Source organism: Cladophialophora bantiana, assembly GCF_000835475.1.
Source record: "Cladophialophora bantiana CBS 173.52 unplaced genomic scaffold supercont1.17, whole genome shotgun sequence".
NCBI classification, from domain to species: Eukaryota; Fungi; Ascomycota; class Eurotiomycetes; order Chaetothyriales; family Herpotrichiellaceae; genus Cladophialophora; species Cladophialophora bantiana.
Genome location: NW_015971591.1, coordinates 502,281 through 523,009, shown reverse-complemented (window position 1 = coordinate 523,009; position 20,729 = coordinate 502,281). Strand labels below are relative to the sequence as shown.

General features: G+C 52.7%; 7 protein-coding genes across 7 annotated transcripts; 3 read left to right on the top strand and 4 right to left on the bottom strand.

The window, feature by feature from the left end:
* Positions 1-55: 55 nt before the first annotated feature.
* Z519_10146 (uncharacterized protein) lies at positions 56-814 on the bottom strand (the record flags this gene model as incomplete). Its single annotated transcript, XM_016767864.1, has 1 exon — positions 56-814. One exon carries the CDS (start codon positions 812-814, stop codon positions 56-58), a length of 759 nt encoding a protein of 252 aa, XP_016615962.1.
* Positions 815-1,083: 269 nt separating this feature from the next.
* Z519_10145 (uncharacterized protein) lies at positions 1,084-5,211 on the top strand (the record flags this gene model as incomplete). Its single annotated transcript, XM_016767863.1, has 1 exon — positions 1,084-5,211. The coding sequence occupies one exon, from the start codon at positions 1,084-1,086 to the stop codon at positions 5,209-5,211; it is 4,128 nt and encodes a 1,375-aa protein (XP_016615961.1).
* A 288-nt stretch (positions 5,212-5,499) lies between these two features.
* On the bottom strand, positions 5,500-7,898 carry Z519_10144 (uncharacterized protein; the record flags this gene model as incomplete). The annotated part of the gene is made up of 4 exons (XM_016767862.1): positions 5,500-5,600; positions 5,646-6,084; positions 6,161-6,961; positions 7,812-7,898. The coding sequence occupies 4 exons, from the start codon at positions 7,896-7,898 to the stop codon at positions 5,500-5,502; spliced, it is 1,428 nt and encodes a 475-aa protein (XP_016615960.1).
* Positions 7,899-8,395: 497 nt separating this feature from the next.
* Z519_10143 (uncharacterized protein) lies at positions 8,396-9,751 on the top strand (the record flags this gene model as incomplete). Its single annotated transcript, XM_016767861.1, has 1 exon — positions 8,396-9,751. The coding sequence occupies one exon, from the start codon at positions 8,396-8,398 to the stop codon at positions 9,749-9,751; it is 1,356 nt and encodes a 451-aa protein (XP_016615959.1).
* A 266-nt stretch (positions 9,752-10,017) lies between these two features.
* Positions 10,018-11,298, bottom strand: Z519_10142 (uncharacterized protein; the record flags this gene model as incomplete). The annotated part of the gene is made up of 1 exon (XM_016767860.1): positions 10,018-11,298. One exon carries the CDS (start codon positions 11,296-11,298, stop codon positions 10,018-10,020), a length of 1,281 nt encoding a protein of 426 aa, XP_016615958.1.
* Positions 11,299-11,732: 434 nt separating this feature from the next.
* On the top strand, positions 11,733-16,247 carry Z519_10141 (uncharacterized protein; the record flags this gene model as incomplete). Its single annotated transcript, XM_016767859.1, has 2 exons — positions 11,733-11,878; positions 11,933-16,247. 2 exons carry the CDS (start codon positions 11,733-11,735, stop codon positions 16,245-16,247), a joined length of 4,461 nt encoding a protein of 1,486 aa, XP_016615957.1.
* A 646-nt stretch (positions 16,248-16,893) lies between these two features.
* Positions 16,894-19,127, bottom strand: Z519_10140 (uncharacterized protein; the record flags this gene model as incomplete). Its single annotated transcript, XM_016767858.1, has 6 exons — positions 16,894-17,432; positions 17,570-17,767; positions 17,900-18,099; positions 18,157-18,303; positions 18,358-18,501; positions 18,562-19,127. 6 exons carry the CDS (start codon positions 19,125-19,127, stop codon positions 16,894-16,896), a joined length of 1,794 nt encoding a protein of 597 aa, XP_016615956.1.
* Between the last annotated feature and the right edge of the window lie 1,602 nt (positions 19,128-20,729).

The following is a 20,729-nucleotide window of genomic DNA, read 5'->3' as shown; positions in this document are numbered from 1 at the left end:
CTTCAGAGAGATCCGGGACATGATCAAACTAGATCTTTTTCAATCCAATACCATTTCAAGTTTTGACCTTCTCTTGGTCTCTCTGCCATTTCTCTCGTACACGCCTCCTCATCCCGCCATTGATTCCCCTTCCCCATATCTCTTCTTTCTCCATGATCGCATTCACATCGACAAAGACAGGGGTTCCCTTTGCATCCAAAGCTATTCCTCCTGGTCCCTTGCCAGTATACTCTCTCAGGACAATCTTTCTCTCGTGCTTCTTTCTCTCCTTGGCCCTACTCATCTTAACTTTCCGCAAATACGCAGCGTAGACGCCGACTTCAGCAACTCCCACCACAATCCCGGTGGCTAGGGAGCAGAGCACTCGTAGCCCGTCGTTCGCCCACCATCGCGTCAAGTAAAATATTGCTGCTGCGCAGAGGATTATGCTGAGAAAAATGTTGAGGACAAGGGAAGGGGAAATGTCGTCGTCTTCATCTTCTTCGCCGGGCCCGACGGAGCTCGAGAGAGAATTGGGCAATAGAGAGGCGTATTCCCGCTGCTCTTGTTCCCTGCGCAGCTTTTCCATGAGAGCGACGTATTCTAGTGACGGCTGAGGTTTCGGCGGCGGCGGAGGGACATAAATGCGGGTTCCCCGGAGGAGGCTGTTGAGGGTCATGGTTTTGGTGAGGCGGGACATTGCGATCAGGGTTGAGTGCTCAATTGGTTGGCCGCACGTGGTGGGTAGGTCTGCGGAGGCCAGGGACGAGCGATCATCAGAAGAAAGGGAGGAGATGGCCGAGAGGATGCGAGGTGTCGTTGTAAGGAGGACCATGCTGTCGTGTCTTTTGGGTTACCCTCGTGTACCATATGAGGAACAGGCGAGTCTCAGACTTCTGCTTGTATGCGGAGTGATGATGGAACTGTCATGAACAAGCTCGCAAGGCAGACCGAGATGGCCTGTTAGCTAGCGAGGTCCCCCGCTGGCCCAAGGCGCGCCAACGCGTAGCTAGCGCTCAAGTTAACCTGTTCCGTGGGGAATTTCTCAGTCACAAGTCGCGATTCACCTTCCAACCCTCAACTCCACAGCTGTTCGGCGATCCGATGTGGCAGCCCGTCAACTTCAAGTCCTCATTTAACGCGCATCTCAATCTTCTCTCATCCGGCGTGGCCTCTGACGGCCGTGAAAATTTCACAGAATATGAAGCACTCATTCGCGTGGCGCTATTATTATGGGTCAGAGCCAAAGTCACGAGTCCGAGTCCTCCTCACTTCAAACCCCAGCAGAACCTGATGACCGTAAGTGAACGTCCATTGACTTATGCCGTTGTCGCATTTGAGGCAGAGCGATTGATCGCTCATTCAGAAGAATTTGACATCTCACAAATCCCCGACGACCGAGACGAAACTTCAGGCCCCAAATCCGATGCTGAGCCTGATCACCATCCGGTACCTGCTCCCGATGAATCCGCAGACATGCCACCACGCTCTGGTCGCAAATACGCGAGACAGCCCATGGTGGTGAAACAGAAGACGAATGCGCCGCGTAGAGAATCCAACAAACGCAATCGCAGGCGGCGGCGGTCTTCGAACAACACCAGCAATGGCGCGGCCAGTGAAGTCTCCAAACGAAAATCTCCTCCTTTCAGCCAATATACAAACACAAGCCCAAACTATCGACCGTTGAAAGATACAGAACCAGAGACCTATCACATATATGCGACATCGGATACAAGTGATGCACAAAGCGCGGAAGGCTCTGTGCGGTATGGTGGGATTACTCCATTTCCTGCAGGAGATGGAGCAAGCGGGAAGAACACTGCTCCCGTGCCTAACGTGACCCCGCCGGACGACAATCTAGTTCTTGAGCAGGCTGAAGCTTCCCATGAAGACCCTGCACCTGAAATGCCTGTCGCAACAGGGACGAAGTCGACAAATGGAGGGACTTGCGGTCCGGTAGCTGCACAGCCACGACAGCCCGAGAACAATGACGAAAGCTGGTTTCTATGCCCTCTCGCGGACGCTCACAATTGCAAATTAACTTTTGCCACGAGAAAGTCAGCCATGAGACATTCGAACGTTCACACGACAAGCTTTGTTTGTGTCGTCTGCAAGAAACAGATGAGCCGCAAAGATACGTTAGCCAAGCATATGAAGCTGCACAATGCATTGCAGATCGCGTTAGCTGAAGCTTCCTCAAACCCCGTTGAAGACGCACAGCCTGAGGAGCCCGAACAACGCCAACCTCCGCAGCCGAATGTTGGGGCGCACGCCGAGGTCAAGGCAGGAGAGCCGCCAGGAGAGCCACCGGAAGAATCCTCAATAAAACTTACGACTCCGGTAGAGGAGCTGGAGCTTCAGGAGCATGGTCACCACACCGAAGTCGAAACTCGGCCAGAGGGACAGGAAGGGCCGAAGGTCGAGATGAGCGAAGCTACGCCTAATGTTGACTTAGCCGAAGAAGTTTCCGACCAACAGTCAATTTCCCCGTCTAGCCTCTTCGACGAAGCAGCAGGTATCATTGTGAAGGAGACCCCCATGCCCAACGGGAGCCTCAAACGCAAAGGGAGCTCTGAAGACGGCGCTGGACCCCAACGGCCTAGTTTAGAAAGAGCTCGAAAACGCAGAAAGGAGTCGCCCAGCTCTCCGCCTACATCTGACCCGCCTAATGAAATGACAATGCTAGATTCTACGGACATGTCAATCCCAACAGATGTACTTCAGAGTCGGCAACTGACGGACAAGATTGTACCACGACTCCAGAAAAGGCAGGCTAATATGGACGGCTGGGCCCAGAACTATATACCAGGTTCGGGCCTCAGGCACCCGATTCTGAATCCGGAACCACCACCGCCGCCCTCGCGTCCCGCTATGCAACAGATGGAAGTGGTCATCTCACGAACAAGTCAAGCTGGCCCTTCTAGCATCAAGCCGAAGAAGAAGATTGTGCTGGCAGACAGAGAAATGGGTACTGATCATGAAGGAGCTGAAGTGAATGCCTTTGAAGGGCTCGGCCGGAAGAAACGTAGAAAAGCTACTTACGCGACACCAAAGGGCAAAAAGCGAGCAGAGGCCGATGTAGACTACTCGACCCCAACAAAAGATCCTACTAACGGCGAAGTTGGCTTATTTGACACCGTTGGCGACATTGAACCCATGGACATTGCAACGTCTGTTGCCAAAAGGACATTCCCTGCTCGAAGAGGACAAAAACGAGGCGACAGTCAAGAAGACGACGACTCCGATTTCGTTGCGGATCAAAATACCGAGTCCGAGGACGAAATGGCCAGAGCAGAACCAGCTAACAAAGCCACCAAGGTCACTAAAGCTCCGAAGATGAAGGGATCTCGCAATGGAGATTTGTTCGAGTGCGGCAGCTGTCACCGAAGATTTGCAAATCAGGATTCGCTCAACAATCACTTGAGGCAACCTTCCGCGCATGTGGGTCTGCTCAGGTGCCAGAGGTGTTCTGAGGAATTCTGGGCGAGTACTGCGCTGGCCGAACATGAGAAGGACACGGGCCACGGGAAGGGCAACGGCCTACAAGGACGCATTGGCCCCTTCAGTCAAATCGAGGTCGAAAAACTAAACAGGTGGAGAGATCAGTTTTGCGAGAAACACAACATCAGCCGGGTTCAGTTCAACGATATGATGACTGACACTATGGTACGAGAAAAAGGAAGCAGTTGGATCTGGCCCTTCATCGGGCGAACGGCGTTTCTCAAAGAGTATGTCGATGTTCTCCCAAATCGAAACAAAAGGTCGCTGCTGCGCTATCGTGAGCGAAACTTTCAGAATGTGGAGGGGTCGAAGAATTGGACGGCCGAAGATGACAAGGAACTGATTCGATTGCACAAGGAACTTGGGCCGAAGTGGGCTGAGATCGCAAAGAGGCTAACAAGGACGGTGGATGCAGTCAGTCAAAGGTGGGGGCATAAATTACGGTATGGTGAAGTCGACACTGGTGAATGGTCGAGAGCAGAGGATGACAGGTTTCGCAAGATTTTGGAGGAGCTACGGCACGATTCGGACGAGAACAAGTTGCGGAACCACCGCATTCCGTGGAATAAGGTCAGTGAGAAAATGGGCACACGGTCTGCGCAGCAGTGCTCAAACCATTACCGCGCTCAACATGCGAAAAAAGCACGAGGGACGTGGATTAAAATGGATGACCTGGAGCCGACCTCTGCTTCGAGTAAGGGTTTGCCGCCTTCGAAGATGGAGTTGAGGTTACGCGGACAGAAATTGAGAGCACGATATTCGAAGAAAAGCCTGTCGGAGGAGTATATTCTCGACGAGGACGAGAGTAGTGATGCAGACCGAGACAAAGGCCAGAGAGATTGCAACGCTCCCGAGAACGACAAGTCGGCTAAGGATGATCCAAACGAGGACACCAGCATCAATCACGAATCTGACTCTGAAGCAGATGTTGAGATTGAGGGTCAATCGCGCTCGTCCGCCCAAGGCGCACACGAGGCCGATAGCGTTCCTCACACACGGATTCCAGTGATCGCAAAAACGCCTGGTAAAACTCTACGTTCGAGCCAACTGTTTGAGCAGACCCAGGCCAACACTTCGGCACTAAAGCCTTCGCAAACAAGCAGCAGGAAGGCGAGACTACAGGCAAGCCAAAAACGACCGTCGCCGGACATTCCCATCCAGCAACGGCGACTGGAATCGAAGTCTCCCTTGCAGGGGATCCCGGTGCTGGAGAATGGTGAACTGAATCTTGAGGAGGTCGAGGAGGAGGATGAAGAGAACGAGAGCAAGAGTGAAGTGAGCGACGCCGAAGAATCTGAAGACTCGGATGCGGCTCAGCAGACAGATGAGGAGCAAAGGACTCCCCTCGAGGACTCTGCGGATGAAAGCGAAGATGGACCTGCAGGACATCTTGTCGACGATAAAGCGACAGAAACCGAATATAATGACGACGATGATCATGGTACTTTAGATACGGGTGGGGATCTGGATGAGGACGACGGAGACACTGATGACAACGTTGACGAAGGAGCACTCGGGGGAGATGGAGAAGACGAAGATGAAGACGAAGACGACGAAGACGAAGTCGCCTCCGGTGGGAACACATCAAGTTTCATGGACAGTATCAACGAGTCTGCGAAACGGTCGCGGATACGCAGCAGTCAGAGTTTACTCGTTACCGACCCGAGGCGTCGGGATCCCAAGCAGCGAAAACTGGACGACTTTGATCAGGACGGTAGCGACGAGGAATGAGGACGAAAGGATAGACCGATGAAGTGATATAGCAGAGCAAGTTGCCTCGATACCTTCCTTGTGTGCAGCCACCTCGTTCATTTGAGGGCCCTGAAGCAGAATATAAATTCGACCTAACGACCAACTCTTTATGCGATATCTAACCCACGCCCCTCGAGTGAGATTCGGCGGCGAACCTCCTTCAGTAGACTGTAAGTCGTGTTCAAGGATTTTACCGGGATGAACATTGGATTGTCGGGTGGGAATCAGCACCTGTTCAGGCAACCCGGAATCGTAGGCACGGAAAGATTACTGTATAGAAGAAGGCGAGGGCGGAGGCGGAGGCGAAAGCGAAACGAAAAGGGTGATTGCAACAGCGGGCGCCCTCCCTCTCGACTCTCCCGTGTCGCCTCTGGTATAGTTAGCTGATCCTACCGGACACCATTACCACATACCGCCGCCGCCGCCGCTAGTGCATTGTGCTTGCTCCAGCTGCAATGTCAAGCGGTACTTGCTCCAGCGCTGGCGCCTCGCGCCGAACGGCCTGAGGAGGATCGCGGTGCCTGCGGCCATCGTGAACCGCGTCTCTTTGTTCACAGGTTGGTGTAGGACCGTCTGCCAGACACAGCGTAGCGAGGAGGAATTCGTGCCTGGCTCGTCGTCGTGCTCGGGGACACGCCCACGAACAGGAGTCGCGGCGAAGAGGAGCGGATATTGGCGGATGCTGAAGACGTCAGTCTGCATTCCGGTTGTGGTGCTGCCTTTCGTCCCAATGGCGTAGTGGTCTGTTGTCCCGTTCCCGGTCTTGTCCTTGTTTGGCGGGAACGGGGTCCAGGCGATGAAGTCGAGATCTTGCTTTGACCTCGTCGATGTGGTGGTGGATCGCTCGTGCCGCTGCAATCGCCATGTCGATGTCTAACCCTGAGAGAGGGTTGCCGTCTCTTGGAAGCTGCTCCTGCTGTTGTTGTACGGTGTACAATGAGCTTGGATCCCTCAACGTCAGCAGCTTCATGAGAACCGTTGAGCCCGCGTCTTTCACCGGTGGGTGGAAAACGTTACAGAGGCGCGACAGGATCGGCTCCGTCACCAACGGCAGGATCGCGTCGCCGCAGATCCGGAGCAGCAAGGCCTGAATGACCGCGATATGACGCGGGATGTCGGTTGCAGAAGTGCTAGACATGTCCGGCGCATACTTCGCGGCCTCCTGGATGCGCTCCGCAAGAGGAGCGGTTTCCTTCACGTGACCGACGTGGTAGCAGCTGAAGCTGACCGTCGACTGTGAGACTTCTGGCTGGCCGTAAAAGGTAGCGTGCAAATCGAGCTGGTTTTCAATGTACGGCAGCAGTGGTCCGTCTAACACGAGACGGTTTGCGTGCCCCGGAGGGCTTGGGGGGATCGCGCACCGCCAAGAGAACCGGCCTTCAACCGTCAGGGCCACCAGGATGTTTTGCAGCGCTTCGTGTTCTGTGTGAGTATTTTGGTACTGTATGGATTTCAGCCGAAGCACTCCACACAGCGCGGAGCATTTGTCGCAAGGCAACGTGGCATCGAGAGAGGTGGTCAGTTGGAGGACGTTGGATGGACAGAGCGTGTAGTTGAAATAATACGCTCTCAGGCGAAAGATTCGTCGGCACCAGCTCGCCAGCTCCCCCAGCCACTCTTTGCCTGAGTGTGTGCGGAAGAGAAGGGAAGCGATGGTGCCCAGATCTGAAAGCTTGATCTCGCCGCCACCGCCATCATTGAGAATGTACTCCTTGCTGAGGAGGATTTCCTGGAAAATTCACGCTCGTTTTCGCCACGTACCAGCGAAGATTGACTGGAGACTAGACAAACAGCTTTCCTCCGGCTTTTCGGTCATCGTGACTGAGGCACAGCTTTGGGTCAGGAGGCAGGAGTGGTTGTCGTCGTCAATGTCGCAGCCAAGGAGCGACTCGGCCGTCTGTAGGGGAGCAATGTCGACGCCTCTGAGGAGGAGGACCGTACACCTTGTTTTGGAGTATATCTCGTTCATTCGCGGCACCCAGTAGCTCTTGTCAGCCGCTGAGTCCTGATCGATGCACTTACAATCAAGCCGGCAGCGTGTAGCATGACCACTGCAGATCTTCATGAATGTGCTTGCGCCTGGGCCAACGACCGTCAGAAGTCTTTGGCGGAACTCAGGCCAACCAATGGCGAAGATGGTGTCCGGCGTCCGGGTCATCGGTCCAATCGCTCCAGACGTATGAAATTGCCACATGCTGTGCTCTTCCAACCTTGTGGTGGAAGAGTTCTGTTTGAGAGTCGATAAGGGAAAACCCGGATCGCTTTGAGGCGATGATGCTCCGAGGCAATGTGGTCGTCATAGCCGTAAGTCAATGACAATCCCAGAAGTCGGTGAGACATCATAAGAGATGGATATAGCCAGCGCTGACGACGTTGCAATAGGCTTCACAGTGTTGTAAACCCGCTGGGAGGATGGCGTTCCTGTCCGAGAATGGAGACTTTTCTCTTGCCATTCCCTGACCGATCCTGACTGCATGTAAGATTACTTCTTGCCAGGAGGAAAAAAGCCATATGAACTAGTAGCAAATGCGTTCAGAGGTTGATTGCTGACAGAAAAGGTAAAAGCTCGAACGCAGTACCTCGTAGACGCCCCGCCTCACAATCTTCCGGCCATCCAGCCTTGCTGAGCCACCGCCGATATAGCCAATCAACGGCGCTCCGTTCATGTGGGCCTCAGGCTAGCTCAGCCTTGTGAGGCAGTCGAATGGTTCCCCGCCAAGTCAAAAGTCAACCCATCTCTCTACTAGGTTCAACATGGCCCTCCCCATGATTCCACCGACGTCTGGTAATATGGACTCGAACCACCTTGAGTTTGCCATACTCGGATTCCCTCGGTCCCTCGCTGTGTGGGGAAGAAAGACGTGGAAAGCCTCGTTGATATATTATATCACACCACCACGTCACACCTGCCCGGGCCAGTTTTCCGACTTGCAGAAGTATATATATCAATCACCTGAGGAGAATCATTCGTGAAATCCTTGTAGACACAGAATGGGATTATTGAAGCCGTCTGAAATTCTGGAGAGAATTAACTTCGCCTCTGCTCTCCTCAACATCTCATATCAACTCAATTCCCATCAACCAGGCTCATCAAACAAACGACTCCATCCTAATTCGCCTTTGCCATTCCCCCCCTTTTCCACGTGAACATCGTAATCTCGACATGTCTAGCACATCCGCTCTGACCCAAGTCATGCGGCGTGCCGCAAAGGCACTGCCACCAATCAACTCGACCAGTTTCGGCGAATCTTTCGACTGGCTCGGCCAGTCCAAGGTGGTCCTCCTGGGCGACGGTAGCCATGGCACATCAGAATTCTATGCCGCTCGGGCAGAAATCACTAAACGACTCATCAAAGAACATGGATTCAAGTGTGTGGCGCTCGAGGCGGATTGGCCTGACGCAGAGGCAATTGATGCGTACGTGCGACGCTGGCCAGGCCAGCATCCTGATCCGGTGCAGGCAGCCAGGGATAAGGAAACCCCTTTTGAACGGTTCCCAACGTGGATGTGGAGAAATCGCGAAATGCAGGATTTAGTTCATTGGATGAGGGATTATAACGAAGGTTTACCTGCAAAAGACAAGGCTGGCGTGTATGGATTGGATTTATACTCGATGGGATCGAGCATGAGTGCTGTCATTCGGTACCTACAGAACATCGATCCGGAAATGGCTAAAGAGGCCAAAGAACGATATACTGGACTGCAACGTTGGGTAAACAGGGAACACCAATATGGACGCAAGATGCTCCAGAGCAAATACATGGAGAACTTGAAGTCTTGTGAGGAAGACGTCATCAAAATGCTCCTGGGATTGCTGCGCAAAAGGTTGGAGTACTCCGCAAAAGCCAACGACGGCGAAAGGTTTCACAGTGCGGAGCAGAATGCTGCGTTGGTCGTGGATGCAGAGGAGTATTATCGCAAGATGTACTACAGCGATGTGGTCAGCTGGAATCTGAGGGATATGCATATGTTCGACTCGTTGAAGCGCTTGCTCGATTTCCGGAAATCCAAGGCCGTGGTATGGGCTCACAATAGCCATCTCGGAGACGCGCGATTCACCGACATGGGTACGCAGCGGGAAGAACTCAATCTTGGCCAACTCTGCCGCGAGAATCTGTCCGACGTGGTCCTCGTAGGTTGTGGGACACATGACGGCACAGTAGCTGCCGCACACGAGTGGGATGGTGATATGCAAGTTATGAAGGTCAACCCGTCGCGGGAGGACAGCTGGGAGTACGTGGCCCACAGCACCAACATACCAAGATTTCTGCTTGATATGCGCAAAAACTACTGCGACGAAGATACTCGCAGAGCCCTCTCTGCTAATCGGCTTGAGCGATTCATCGGTGTGATCTACCGACCAAAGACCGAGCTATGGAGCCATTACAGCGGGTCCAGGTTGTCCAAGCAGTTCGACGCATATGTGTTTTTCGATAGGACGCAGGCGGTCGGGGCCTTGGAAAAAACACAGCCTCAGACACCCCTGCTGGAGGCAGAAACTTATCCGTTCGGTTTGTGATTGTTGGTCACAAGGGCAAAAAAGCGGGTCTTTCCTGTGAAAGTCGATGTTTGTATTTGGAAGACGGGCTCGTAGTTGGAATAGGGAATAGGCACAGTCATAGTTTTCCGATGTGATCAAGGCAGATCAGTAATTTTGACGGATTTTTCCAAACCTGAGCCGACTGTGCCCCGTGGCTTCAGAAGGCTTAAACACTGAATTGGTGGGGACGTGAAAGTCGTAGCTTTTGTGTGGCCAACTCCACTTAGAAGTAAGTGTGGTCCCAATCACCCTGTCCTGCCCCGAACTGAATCAGAGTGCTCGCGATCTTGCAACCGACTGAGTGGCTCAATCAGACCAAGCAACCCTGGATGTAGTCTCGTCCAGTCAATGGCCAACATTCTCTTTGCGCGGGCCTCAAGGACGGGCACCATGGCCTTTCTCATGGCCTCACTGGCAGGATTGGCGCCGTTCTGTAAGGCTTGTTTCGCATAGTTGATGAAAGTTGGAGAGGCGCATCTGACACAGTACTCGTAGATGTCGTCGGCAGAGAGAGTATTGAATCCGCCTTCACGCATGATAAGAACCGTGTCAGCAAGGACTGAACGATAGTGATCTCGGCACCGACGGTCAAAAAACCGAGCTGCGGACTCTGTCCAAGCATAAGGAATCCATGGGATGAGCTTGCATAGAGGTTCATCGACAACAACATAGTGCCATCTCAACACCCGTCTTCTGGAAAGAGTATGCAACTCCTTGCCCTGCTCAGTAATGGTCAAGTGGGAGTTGTCGGTCACATTCTCCAACTTGTCGTTTCGACTGTGAGCAAAGAATTCGTAGCGATTGCACAAAGCCTTGAGTTGTCTGCTCCGGTCTGACGGCCGTTCGCAGGTAGAAGGAACCCTTGCGGCAATTATAGGAGTCCAGGAACGAAAGAGCCAGAAAACCAAGGCAAAGCCTGGCAGACGAGCAAAATCCGATCCGTGGCGGAGTAGGAGCTGGAACTCACGACGAGAGATTTGCGGAATCGAAATGGATTGGCCCTGAACAGTGAGGTTGGAACCGCCGTAGATAGCAGCCAAAGCCGGTGAGACACCCGCTGCAGCGAGGCGCTTGCGCAGCAGAGTGCATTCCTTCTCGTTTCCCCAGATCTGGGCTATGCCTTGTTTATAGAATTTGTTCAGGGCGGCCGCTCTCCGCCATCGATATCTAAGCCGCTGGAGCAAGGTGATGCGGCCATTCTTTTTGGCTTGAGGAGGGGGGACGAACGGCAGAGGAGGTGGGCGCAGGGAAGACAAGTCGTGAGGACCGGCAGATCCACTTGAGGTGAGAGACTTGATTCGGAGGACGTTGGGATAGATAGGCGTCTCGGTAAAGAAGGCGGGATACAGTTGTTCGAGCCAGGATTTGGGCGTAGAATGACCCTGCGGTTGCCGCCTAGTAGAAATGAACGAAGTAGAGGAAGGGCTGAAGAAGCTGGAGGTTGAGACCGAAAATGAGCGGCAGAAGACTCTGCGGAGGGATCGAGATCCGGTCGCGCTGTGGTTGAGAGAAGACAACAGGCTCATTGACATGCAGAGGACGCTCTGCTAAGAGATTGTCGTGGGCGAAGGAGAGTAGGTATGGAGCAAGGGAGGTTGGATGAGGTTGTGTCGAGGTACTGAGTACTGGGCGAGCTCGGGACCCATTGCAATGTGAGGTGGATGTGAGTTGGATGGAGGTGGACACTACGACACATGAGACACGAGACACGCGTAGCGCAGTTTCCCCATATTATTACCGAGTATTCGGTACAGGAACGCACACTCTGGCCTCCTTCACCACCGCCTTGTAGCCGATTCACCACTTGCTCCTTGCACCTCGCCTTCCACCGCATGAAACTCTCTTGAGCTGGCTTGCCCACCACTGCTCATGCAGCCCTGAGCCATCTTATGTCTCTCAAGATGTACCACTGAGCAAGGCAATCTCATATTGACACTCCTTTCCACGCAGCCTCGTCAGAATGCGGGCCTCCAATGTCCCTTGGAGATGGCTTCTTCTCCCTCTTTTGTCTTTGGAGTCGTTCATTGTCTCTACACAAGCCTCTCCTTCCATCAATGTCGCCCTGCAGACCTCCTTCTCCGCCGGCCCTTACCTCGTCGAGTTGCTGTATATCCATCCTCCCTGCCCCTCCTTTCGCCACAGGTGCTAACTTACATTCAGGGAAACGGCCGCCCTTGAGAACTCCTCCTCCTACTTCCCTCTTCTCGATCGCGTTGCCGATGGTGCCTTTGCGGATTTGCAAACCGAACAAGAGCTGTACACTAGATTCCTCGACATCTTACAAAATGATGGCCACCTTTCCACTCCCGAGTCTCTTTCCTCCTTCAAATTCGCCCTCGCCCTTCACGCTGCGGCCCCGAGGGTTGAAGCTCATTTCCAGTACTACAACACTTCCGTCCAACCGCGTCTGATGGCCGCGCAAGATGCCGCCTGTCCAGTCTGGGTTTATTTGGACGGCCAGCAATTCTGCTCCCCTGCTCTGGACCGTGCCCAGCAGGCCGTCTCCATGCCAGACAACGCCGATGATCTCCCATTTGATCGGGTCCTCGGCGCCTCCTCTGATGGACCTCCATCCATCCTTTATGCAGACATCACGCATCCCTTGTTCGGTCAGTTCCACAGTGTCGTCAGCCAGACCGCTCGCCAGGGGAAATCCACATACAGAGTCCGTTACAGACCTTCAGGGTTAGTCTCAAGTAGGCCCATCTATGTTGCAGGCTATGGTGTGGAGCTCGTTCTCAAGCGAACGGACTACATCGTTATTGACGACCGTGATGCTCAAAAGTCGGAAGATACTACGCCGGACCAACTGTCGCTAGAAAATGTCCAGGACCGTGAGCTCAACGATCTGAAGCCCCTGACCACCTCAGAAGTCGCCAATCTTGGCGTCAATGCTGCGAGCTTCATCGTCTCAAGCTCAAGCCCTCTGGATACTCTCATGCAAGTCACATCGGATTTTCCCAGGTATTCGTCACTCCTCGCCGCGGCAAATGCCAGCAGAGAGTTCATTCTAGAACATAGAGCAAATCGAGAGCGGTTTCTACCCTCAGGATACAACGTCCTTTGGATCAACGGCGTCCAAATCGAACCCCGTCAGATTAATGCCTATTCGCTCCTCGACCATTTGCGGAGAGAAAGGCGCATTATCGCTGAGCTCAAGGATCTAGGGCTGACAGCTTCAGAAGCTATCAGCCTCCTCTCTAGTGAGATAATCGCCGAAGCACAAGCCAATGAAACACCTCAGCGGTTTGATTGGCGCGACGATACTGAGACCGGCGAGGTCTTGTTGTGGCTGAACGATCTAGAGCAAGATAAGCGTTACGCCGGATGGTCGTCGTCCTTGCGGTCTCTGTTTCAAAGGACATATCCCGGGCAGCTCCCCCAAGTAGCCCGTGATATACATAACCTCGTCGTGCCAATAGACACGAGCAATATCAAGGATATTGAACTGGCTGCCACATCGTTACAGAGTCTGGTCAGGCGACAGGTTCCCATCAGAGTTGCTCTTATCCCAGTCGGGGAAGGAGAGGCGGCGGACGCTTATTCAAAGGTGGTGTATCATATTTTCGATACATATGGTTTGGCCGCTCTGATGAACTTCTTTGCCGATCTTGTAGCATCCAAAAAGTTGGATGTAAGCCCAGAGAAAAGCTTCAGTGCCGCCATAAAGGGTCGGGCCACCAGACAAGGAAAGGAGCCACTATCGTTTCAAGATGTTCTAACAGCTGAAAGTCTGGATCTACGACTGCGGTCTCGAGACGAATACCTTAAGCGCTTAGCGCTGGTCGGGCCAAATCCTCCTTTCCTTGTGAACGGAGTGGTCCTACCAAGGGCGGACAATTGGCTTGAGCTTTTGAGTGCGCGGCTGTACTCGGATCTCCAGTTGATACAGCAAGCAGTATTTCAAGAAGCCATCTTGGAAGATGCTTGGGTTCCCGAGTTCTTCCTCGTCCAGGCCGTCAAGCGGCGCAATGAGATGGTCTTCCCCGATGACCCCAAAGACGCCAAGATCGTCGATGTGGGTCACCTAGCCAGTGAGTTCGCTGATGGCTTTGCTCGCGTGCCTCGTGTGCCTGGGGCAGAGGCGACGTTGTTGAGTGACCGTGCTCATCTTCTCGTCGTCGTTAATCTTGAATCCGACCCTGGCCGGTCCTTGCTTTCGGAAGCGCTGTCGTTTCATCAGCGGAATCCTGAAGTAGAGCTCCTCATCGTTCACAATCCTGGTTCTGAATCGCAGACCTCCACATTTTCCCGCGGTCTATACGCGCTATTGCAAGAGGACGGGCGTGACTTAACTGTTGCACGGCTGGAGCAATTGCTCAGAGGCGATCTGAGTCCTTCAGCGGATGATTCGGCCGATCCATCAGCCGAGTTCTGGGGTTCTCACGCAGATTTAGTCCGGACGTTATCGTTTTCGGAGGGTCAAAATGGATTATGGCTCAATGGTCGTCTCCTGGGTCCTCTCGAACAGCCTTTCACCTGTGTCGACTTTGAGTCCTTGCTGGAATTCGAACGGAGAGAAAGGATAGCGCCAGTTACAACTGCCATCACCGGACTTGCGCTGGAAGACCGGCTCGCTGGTGCCCTCGATCTCGCAAAGGTTACCTCCCTTGTTGCTCGATCTTTGAAGTCTGATCTCCCGGAAGGTTTGAGGGAATCGGCACCATTGATCAGGATGGAGCGATTCAGAATCTGGAACGGCACTCATACAAGCATCAAGATATCGAACTCGGATGACATCACTATCCAGATCGTGGCCGCAGTTGACCCAGCTTCTGAGCTTGTACAGCAGTGGGTACCGATTTTAAAGAGTTTGTCGCAACTTAGCGGAGTGAGCGTGCAGATCTTCTTAAACCCGAAAGACAGATTGACCGAGCTACCTGTCAAACGATTTTTCAGGCAAGTCATCAGTGCAGAGCCCAGTTTCGACGCATATGGTTCGCTAGTGGTTCCAAATGCATCATTTAGCGGCATACCCAAGGATACACTCTTCAATCTTGGAATGATCGTCCCTCCGTCATGGTTGGTGGCCCCTAAGCAATCTATTCATGATTTAGACAACATCAGGCTTAACAACCTGGCCGAGGGTGAGAATATCGACGCTATCTACGAGCTTGAGCACATTCTCATCGAAGGCCATGCAAGGGACGTGACTAACGGTCCAGCACCCCGTGGTGTACAGCTCCTGCTGGGGACTGAGGAAGACCCACACTATACGGATACCATCATTATGGCCAATCTGGGATACTTCCAATTCAAGGCCAACCCTGGATACTGGCAAATATCATTAAAGCCGGGAAGGTCGTCAAAGATCTTCAACATTGACAGTGTGGGGCCCCACGGCTACGCTGCTCAACCGGGCGATGAGACAACATCGATCGCTTTGCTGTCATTTCAAGGGTTGACTTTATTCCCTCGACTCTCTCGAAAGCCTGGTATGGAGGATGAAGATGTACTACAATCCTCTGGCTTTGGAGGAGCCATGGACTACCTTAGCAAGGGAGCGTCTTTCGCATCTTCGGCGCTTTCCTCGTTGGGCTTCAAGAAACCCTCGACAAACGCCGACATTAATATCTTCTCAGTTGCTTCGGGTCACCTTTACGAAAGGATGTTAAATATCATGATGGTATCGGTAATGAAACACACCAAACATAGCGTGAAGTTCTGGTTCATTGAACAATTCCTATCACCGTCGTTTAAAAGCACCCTCCCTGTCCTTGCGAAGCACTACGGCTTTGACTACGAGATGGTCACATATAAATGGCCTCACTGGCTCCGAGGACAAAAAGAGAAACAGCGGGAAATCTGGGGCTACAAGATCTTGTTCTTGGACGTGCTTTTCCCGTTGGATTTGGACAAAGTCATCTTCGTGGATGCCGACCAAATCGTCCGCACTGACATGATGGAGTTAAACAAGGTGGATCTGAAAGGAGCTCCCTATGGGTTCACACCAATGTGCGACTCCCGGACAGAAATGGAGGGCTTCCGCTTCTGGAAACAAGGATACTGGGAGACCTATCTTCGGGGTAAACCCTACCACATCTCCGCTCTCTATGTCGTCGACCTCAAGAGATTCCGGCAACTTGCTGCAGGAGATCGTCTCAGACAACAGTACCAAGCGCTGTCCGCCGACCCAGCCAGTCTCTCAAATCTTGACCAGGATCTACCAAACCACATGCAACACACTCTACCCATCCACAGCCTACCTCAAGAATGGTTGTGGTGTGAGACATGGTGCGATGATCTAAGTCTTGCCAGGGCTAAGACGATTGATTTGTGTAATAATCCGCTCACTAAGGAGCCTAAGTTGGACAGGGCGAGGAGGCAGGTTCCGGAATGGACTCTTTATGATGAGGAGGTTGCGGGAGTCATTCAGGCGGCGAAGGAGAAGCAGGAATCCATGGTCACAGACGAGGAGGATCTGGACAACACTGGCGGTGACGAGAGGCAGAAGAGGATTAGAGATGAGCTATGATATTGTATCCATCTTGCTTTGAAATGGGGGGAAAAGTTGTGGATGCTAGACTTATAGAACTGTACAATACAATGAAAAGACATGAAAAGGCTATTTGTGAATTAATTTAACTGTAAAGAGATGATGATGACTCGTTAGAACAAGCTATCTCACATACCGCGAGGGTCTGCTGCTGGATTATGGGAATCCTTCACCCACGAGAATTCTCTTAAGGCGGAGAGTTCTAGTCCAAACAGACAGAAACAGAACGGGGAAATAAAGCGTGAAGAAAATCCTGTTGAGGCCCAAGTCGACTTGTCTTCTCTACACTCGGTACGTGTATTTAGCTATGCATGTGTTTGGATGTGCACGTATTTCATATGCTGCGTGCTATATATATACCAGCTTCGCTTTCACTTTCACTTTCCTTTTCTGGGGTTGAAGGCCTTTGTCTGTGTCTTCGTCCCCGTCCCTTTCACCGGGGTCGGGATCCAAGTTCAAGTCCATCATGTGGATGCCGACGCCGATGCCGAAGACCCCCCCCCCCGGGGGTCCTTCGGATGGGATGGGCGACGGGGTTGATGAATGTAATCGTCCATGCCCACGCTCGCTCACCCGCTCTTTCCCGCGCGCTTTTAAAAGTCGGCTGCAAGAACGGGAAGATTACTTACTCCCTGATCCGCGCTGCCACTCGGTTGGTCATGTACTTCCCAATATTACCGATGAACAGGCACGCGATGATGGCGCAGCCGCCAAACGAAATGCTCGTCAGCCACACGTACTTGAGCGACTCGGCATACGCCCACCGGGACCCGATAGTGCCGGCCTCGATGATTTTGGCAGTGACGCCGGGGACGCTCGCGAGGTTGGTGGGCGCGGTCAAATACGTCTCGACAAACTCGGTGGCGGACGAGAGCGGGAGGCCCGCAGCGACGGCGTATTGGCCGATATACTTGGGGAGGTTGGGCGTGAGTTTGTTGATGAATACGTTGTAGTAGATGGCGTATCCGATGCTCCCGCCCACGGCGCGGATCGTGAGCGAGAGCGCGACGCAAGTGGCGATCGATGTGTCTGGTGTGACTGTGATGGCAACGGTGGCTGCCGGGACAAGAACAGAGCCGACGCCGAAGCCGGTAATTGTTCCTAGCCCGATTGCGAGGCCCTCGCGATCGGGAGTGATGGCCGTCAAGGAGCCCCCGAATGCCGCTGAATAGCCAATATTAGTTGAGGGAACGGCCGTACAAATAGATGGATGAAGGGAGGAGAATAGGAACAGAGTCATGTGATAAGGACCGAAAGCGTGGACAAACGACAGGTAACAAATTGGAGACCAGTTCACATACTCATCAGAATACACCCTCCTAGAAGGATCTCTCGGTTATGTCCTTTGAACCAAGACAACGCGGCGTTGGCAATCACGGCGCCGAACGTGGTGGATAACCCGGGAGCGATACCTCGGAGACCGACATGGACCGGATCAGGATCAAAGACCGTGCTGTACACCAAGGGGAAGAAATTAAGCATGGCGTAGAAATTCATGCCTGCAGTAGAATAGCCACCATGTCAGTAAAACTACTGTTTCCCTTTTGGATCGTGAAATTGACCCAAGCCCAAGAGAAGTTTTCCTCGCAGGGTAGGATGAGGAAGGGTCAGACATTAGCGACTTTCCGTACCTGCGATAAATGCGATTCCGTACGCCATACCCACGATTCTCTGTCCCGAAAACATCTCGTGAGGCACCATAGGGTCCTTGCAGTACTTCCACTCCCAAACCACGAAAGCGGCAATGAGGGCGATGCCAATGATCAGTTGGGCAATGACAAACGCGCTCTTCCAGGGGTGGGAGTAGCCTCCGGCTTGGAGGGCGACCAATCTATGCCCTTTGGTTAGATATCAAAGGGTGGCAGTAGCAGACACAAAGGCAACTTACACAAGAGTCAGCCCCATGATGGATAAGACTCCGCCAACGTAGTCGATCCTCTTCAGAATAGCTTTGGCTGCCATGCCTTTGGCTCTTGTCTGAGACTCTGGGAAGTACACGATGAGCAATATAATCCACCAGAAACCATTCCAGATCCTTTATATGTCAGCACCGTGTCTCTCCGATGTTGCAAAAAGAGTAAAGACTTACAAACAGATCCACATGCCCCATCGCCAGGTATGGTAAGTCGATAGGAGCTGCGCGTACATCAAATAGGGAGTGAATGGCAGCACAAAGAGTGTAACTAGGGCAAGATACGTTCCTCGCTGGTTGACCGGTACTAGCTCAGAAGTCCTATAAACATCCTTTGTTAGTAGAGCAGGCTCGATTGATGGTTACGATGTCCACCATTACCCAGCCAAAGCAGTCAATTCTCCAATTGCGGCGCCAGCGCCAGCAAATGACATGCCGACAATCCCTTGCCCAAACTTGTGGGCAGTGCCCAGGATGACACAACCCATCATCAACGAGACTCCGCCACCGAGGGTTATGTTTCGCCGGCCTAGGAGATCTTGTAGATAGCCGCAGAAGGGGGCAACAGCAGAGAGAGCAAGGGCGTAGGACACAGACAACCAGGCGGATGCTTCAGCACCACCAATATCTGCTGCAATGAATGAAAGGGAGCCGCCAACGAAGTAAAGGGGGATCTGGGAGCCGACGTAGAGCCCGCTGAGAGCAACCGTGGCGACGAACGTTTTCAGTGTCCACACGGTCTTGGTTTGATACTCCGGTGTTGTTTCGCTGCTGGGTTCAGAGGAACTTCCGCTCGCAACGATCAGCTCCTCCTTGGTCTGCTTCTTCTCATCCTCAGTGTGAGCATGCTCACGATGCTCCATCATCTCCTTATCATGGCGGAGTTCAGCATCGTGCTGCTTCTCGTGCTCGAGTCTGTCAGTGTTCTCTGGTGGTACAACGCTCATGGTGGCTTTCTAGCTGAGTATTCGAATTCTCCAAGGGCTGAACTCTCGGGAGGGAAGAAACAAGAGGTGCTGTGTAGAGAAGAGCCGACAGTGAAAAACCTATCTGAATCAAATACCCAGCCGTTGAGGTACCACGGCTCCCCGCTTCCTGGATCGATGCCTCACATTCAACCCTTTTGAGGATACCGGATACCTCGGTCGCCATGTGGGCCGACAAAGTGTGGAATCTGGGGTTGGAACACTGGGGTTAGTTTAGTCACAACATGGGGGAAGGAGGGTTGATCTGTAGGTCTTTTGATGAGGTGTATGTGTTCTAAACATTAGCTTTTCCTCGTTATTGGTAGTTTGGTATTCCTCATGGCCAGCATGCGCCAGCCGAGTCAGTGATCCTGAGTAGGACCTGCGAATCGATCTCTGGGGAGCCCTGCAGGCGGCGAAATGGCGTCTCGAGTTAGCCTAGACTAACCTTAGACAGACCACGGTAAGCTGTGCGAAGTCCGACATCGATAGCTCCAGCTTCTTGAAGGCGTGAATGACCCACCGAATATGCAAATGTCGTATCACTTACGAAAAGGAGAAAGGGAACGAGGCGGGAGGCATCCGTCATTTCCCCAGGCCGGGGCACTATTCGCCCCGCTCCCTGAGGAAACATGGGACCCCTGTTGCCTTCCCCCCGCAAAACTCCCATCTCCCTGTCTCGAGAAAGAAAATGGGGTGGGCCGCTAGTTAGTGAGCGTTGATCATGCCATGTTGAGACAGGAATGTGTAATATAGCGCCTTTATGTTGGGTAGATAGACGGTCCATTCCTCGGTTAACCCTTTTGGGTGTGAGCCATCAAGCGGTGTTGTTAGCCGCAATAATTCTTGTTTCGACTTATCCGCCAGCTGTTTTGTACACTTTAAAGAGAGAAAGCACCCGACAGCAAGGGATGGTAAAGGTAATGTTGGCAAGTATCTCGTAGCAGTACATAATCTCTTCTCATGGGCAGAACTGTTTGAGGGGGTTACCTTCCCTCATAGCTTCCACATCAATGTTGAGTGAGCTCGGCGAATGGCCTAGGTGGCCGAGGTCTGCAACGAAATCTGGTCTCAACGGAAAGTATTCATCGACCAATAGAGCGGCATGGCGCAGCCACGTAGATATTTGGCAGAATGGATGAACAAGAGTGTTGATATGTCAGTTGACAATGAGTTTCTCAGGAAAGGCTGGGGAAGACGGAATTCATTCCCTTTAGCAATTGCCATGGTTAGTCCTGGCGCATCTTCCCCTGTTTTCTTGTTGCCGCGGAGCAAATGCCTTTCTGTTACCTCGGTCGAACCGAGGATATACGGCGTACTCTTCGTGGAAGTCGCTATGAATCAAAATTGCACTCCGCGCAGGCTTCGGAAAGTCCAGCCTCACCGTGTACTTGTAAATGTTTGGGTGTGTCTTCGTGCAAGAAAGGGTGAGACTCTTGGCTCCTAATTCCCGGCCTTTCATCAATCAGGACGAACAGGCAGCCTTATGAAGAATGGATTGTTGTTCATCCGGCGCCAAGCTACTTTGGTCGCGCTTTCCCGATCCGGAATCCTCTGTTAGGCATTGGCCGCGACTTTGCAGAT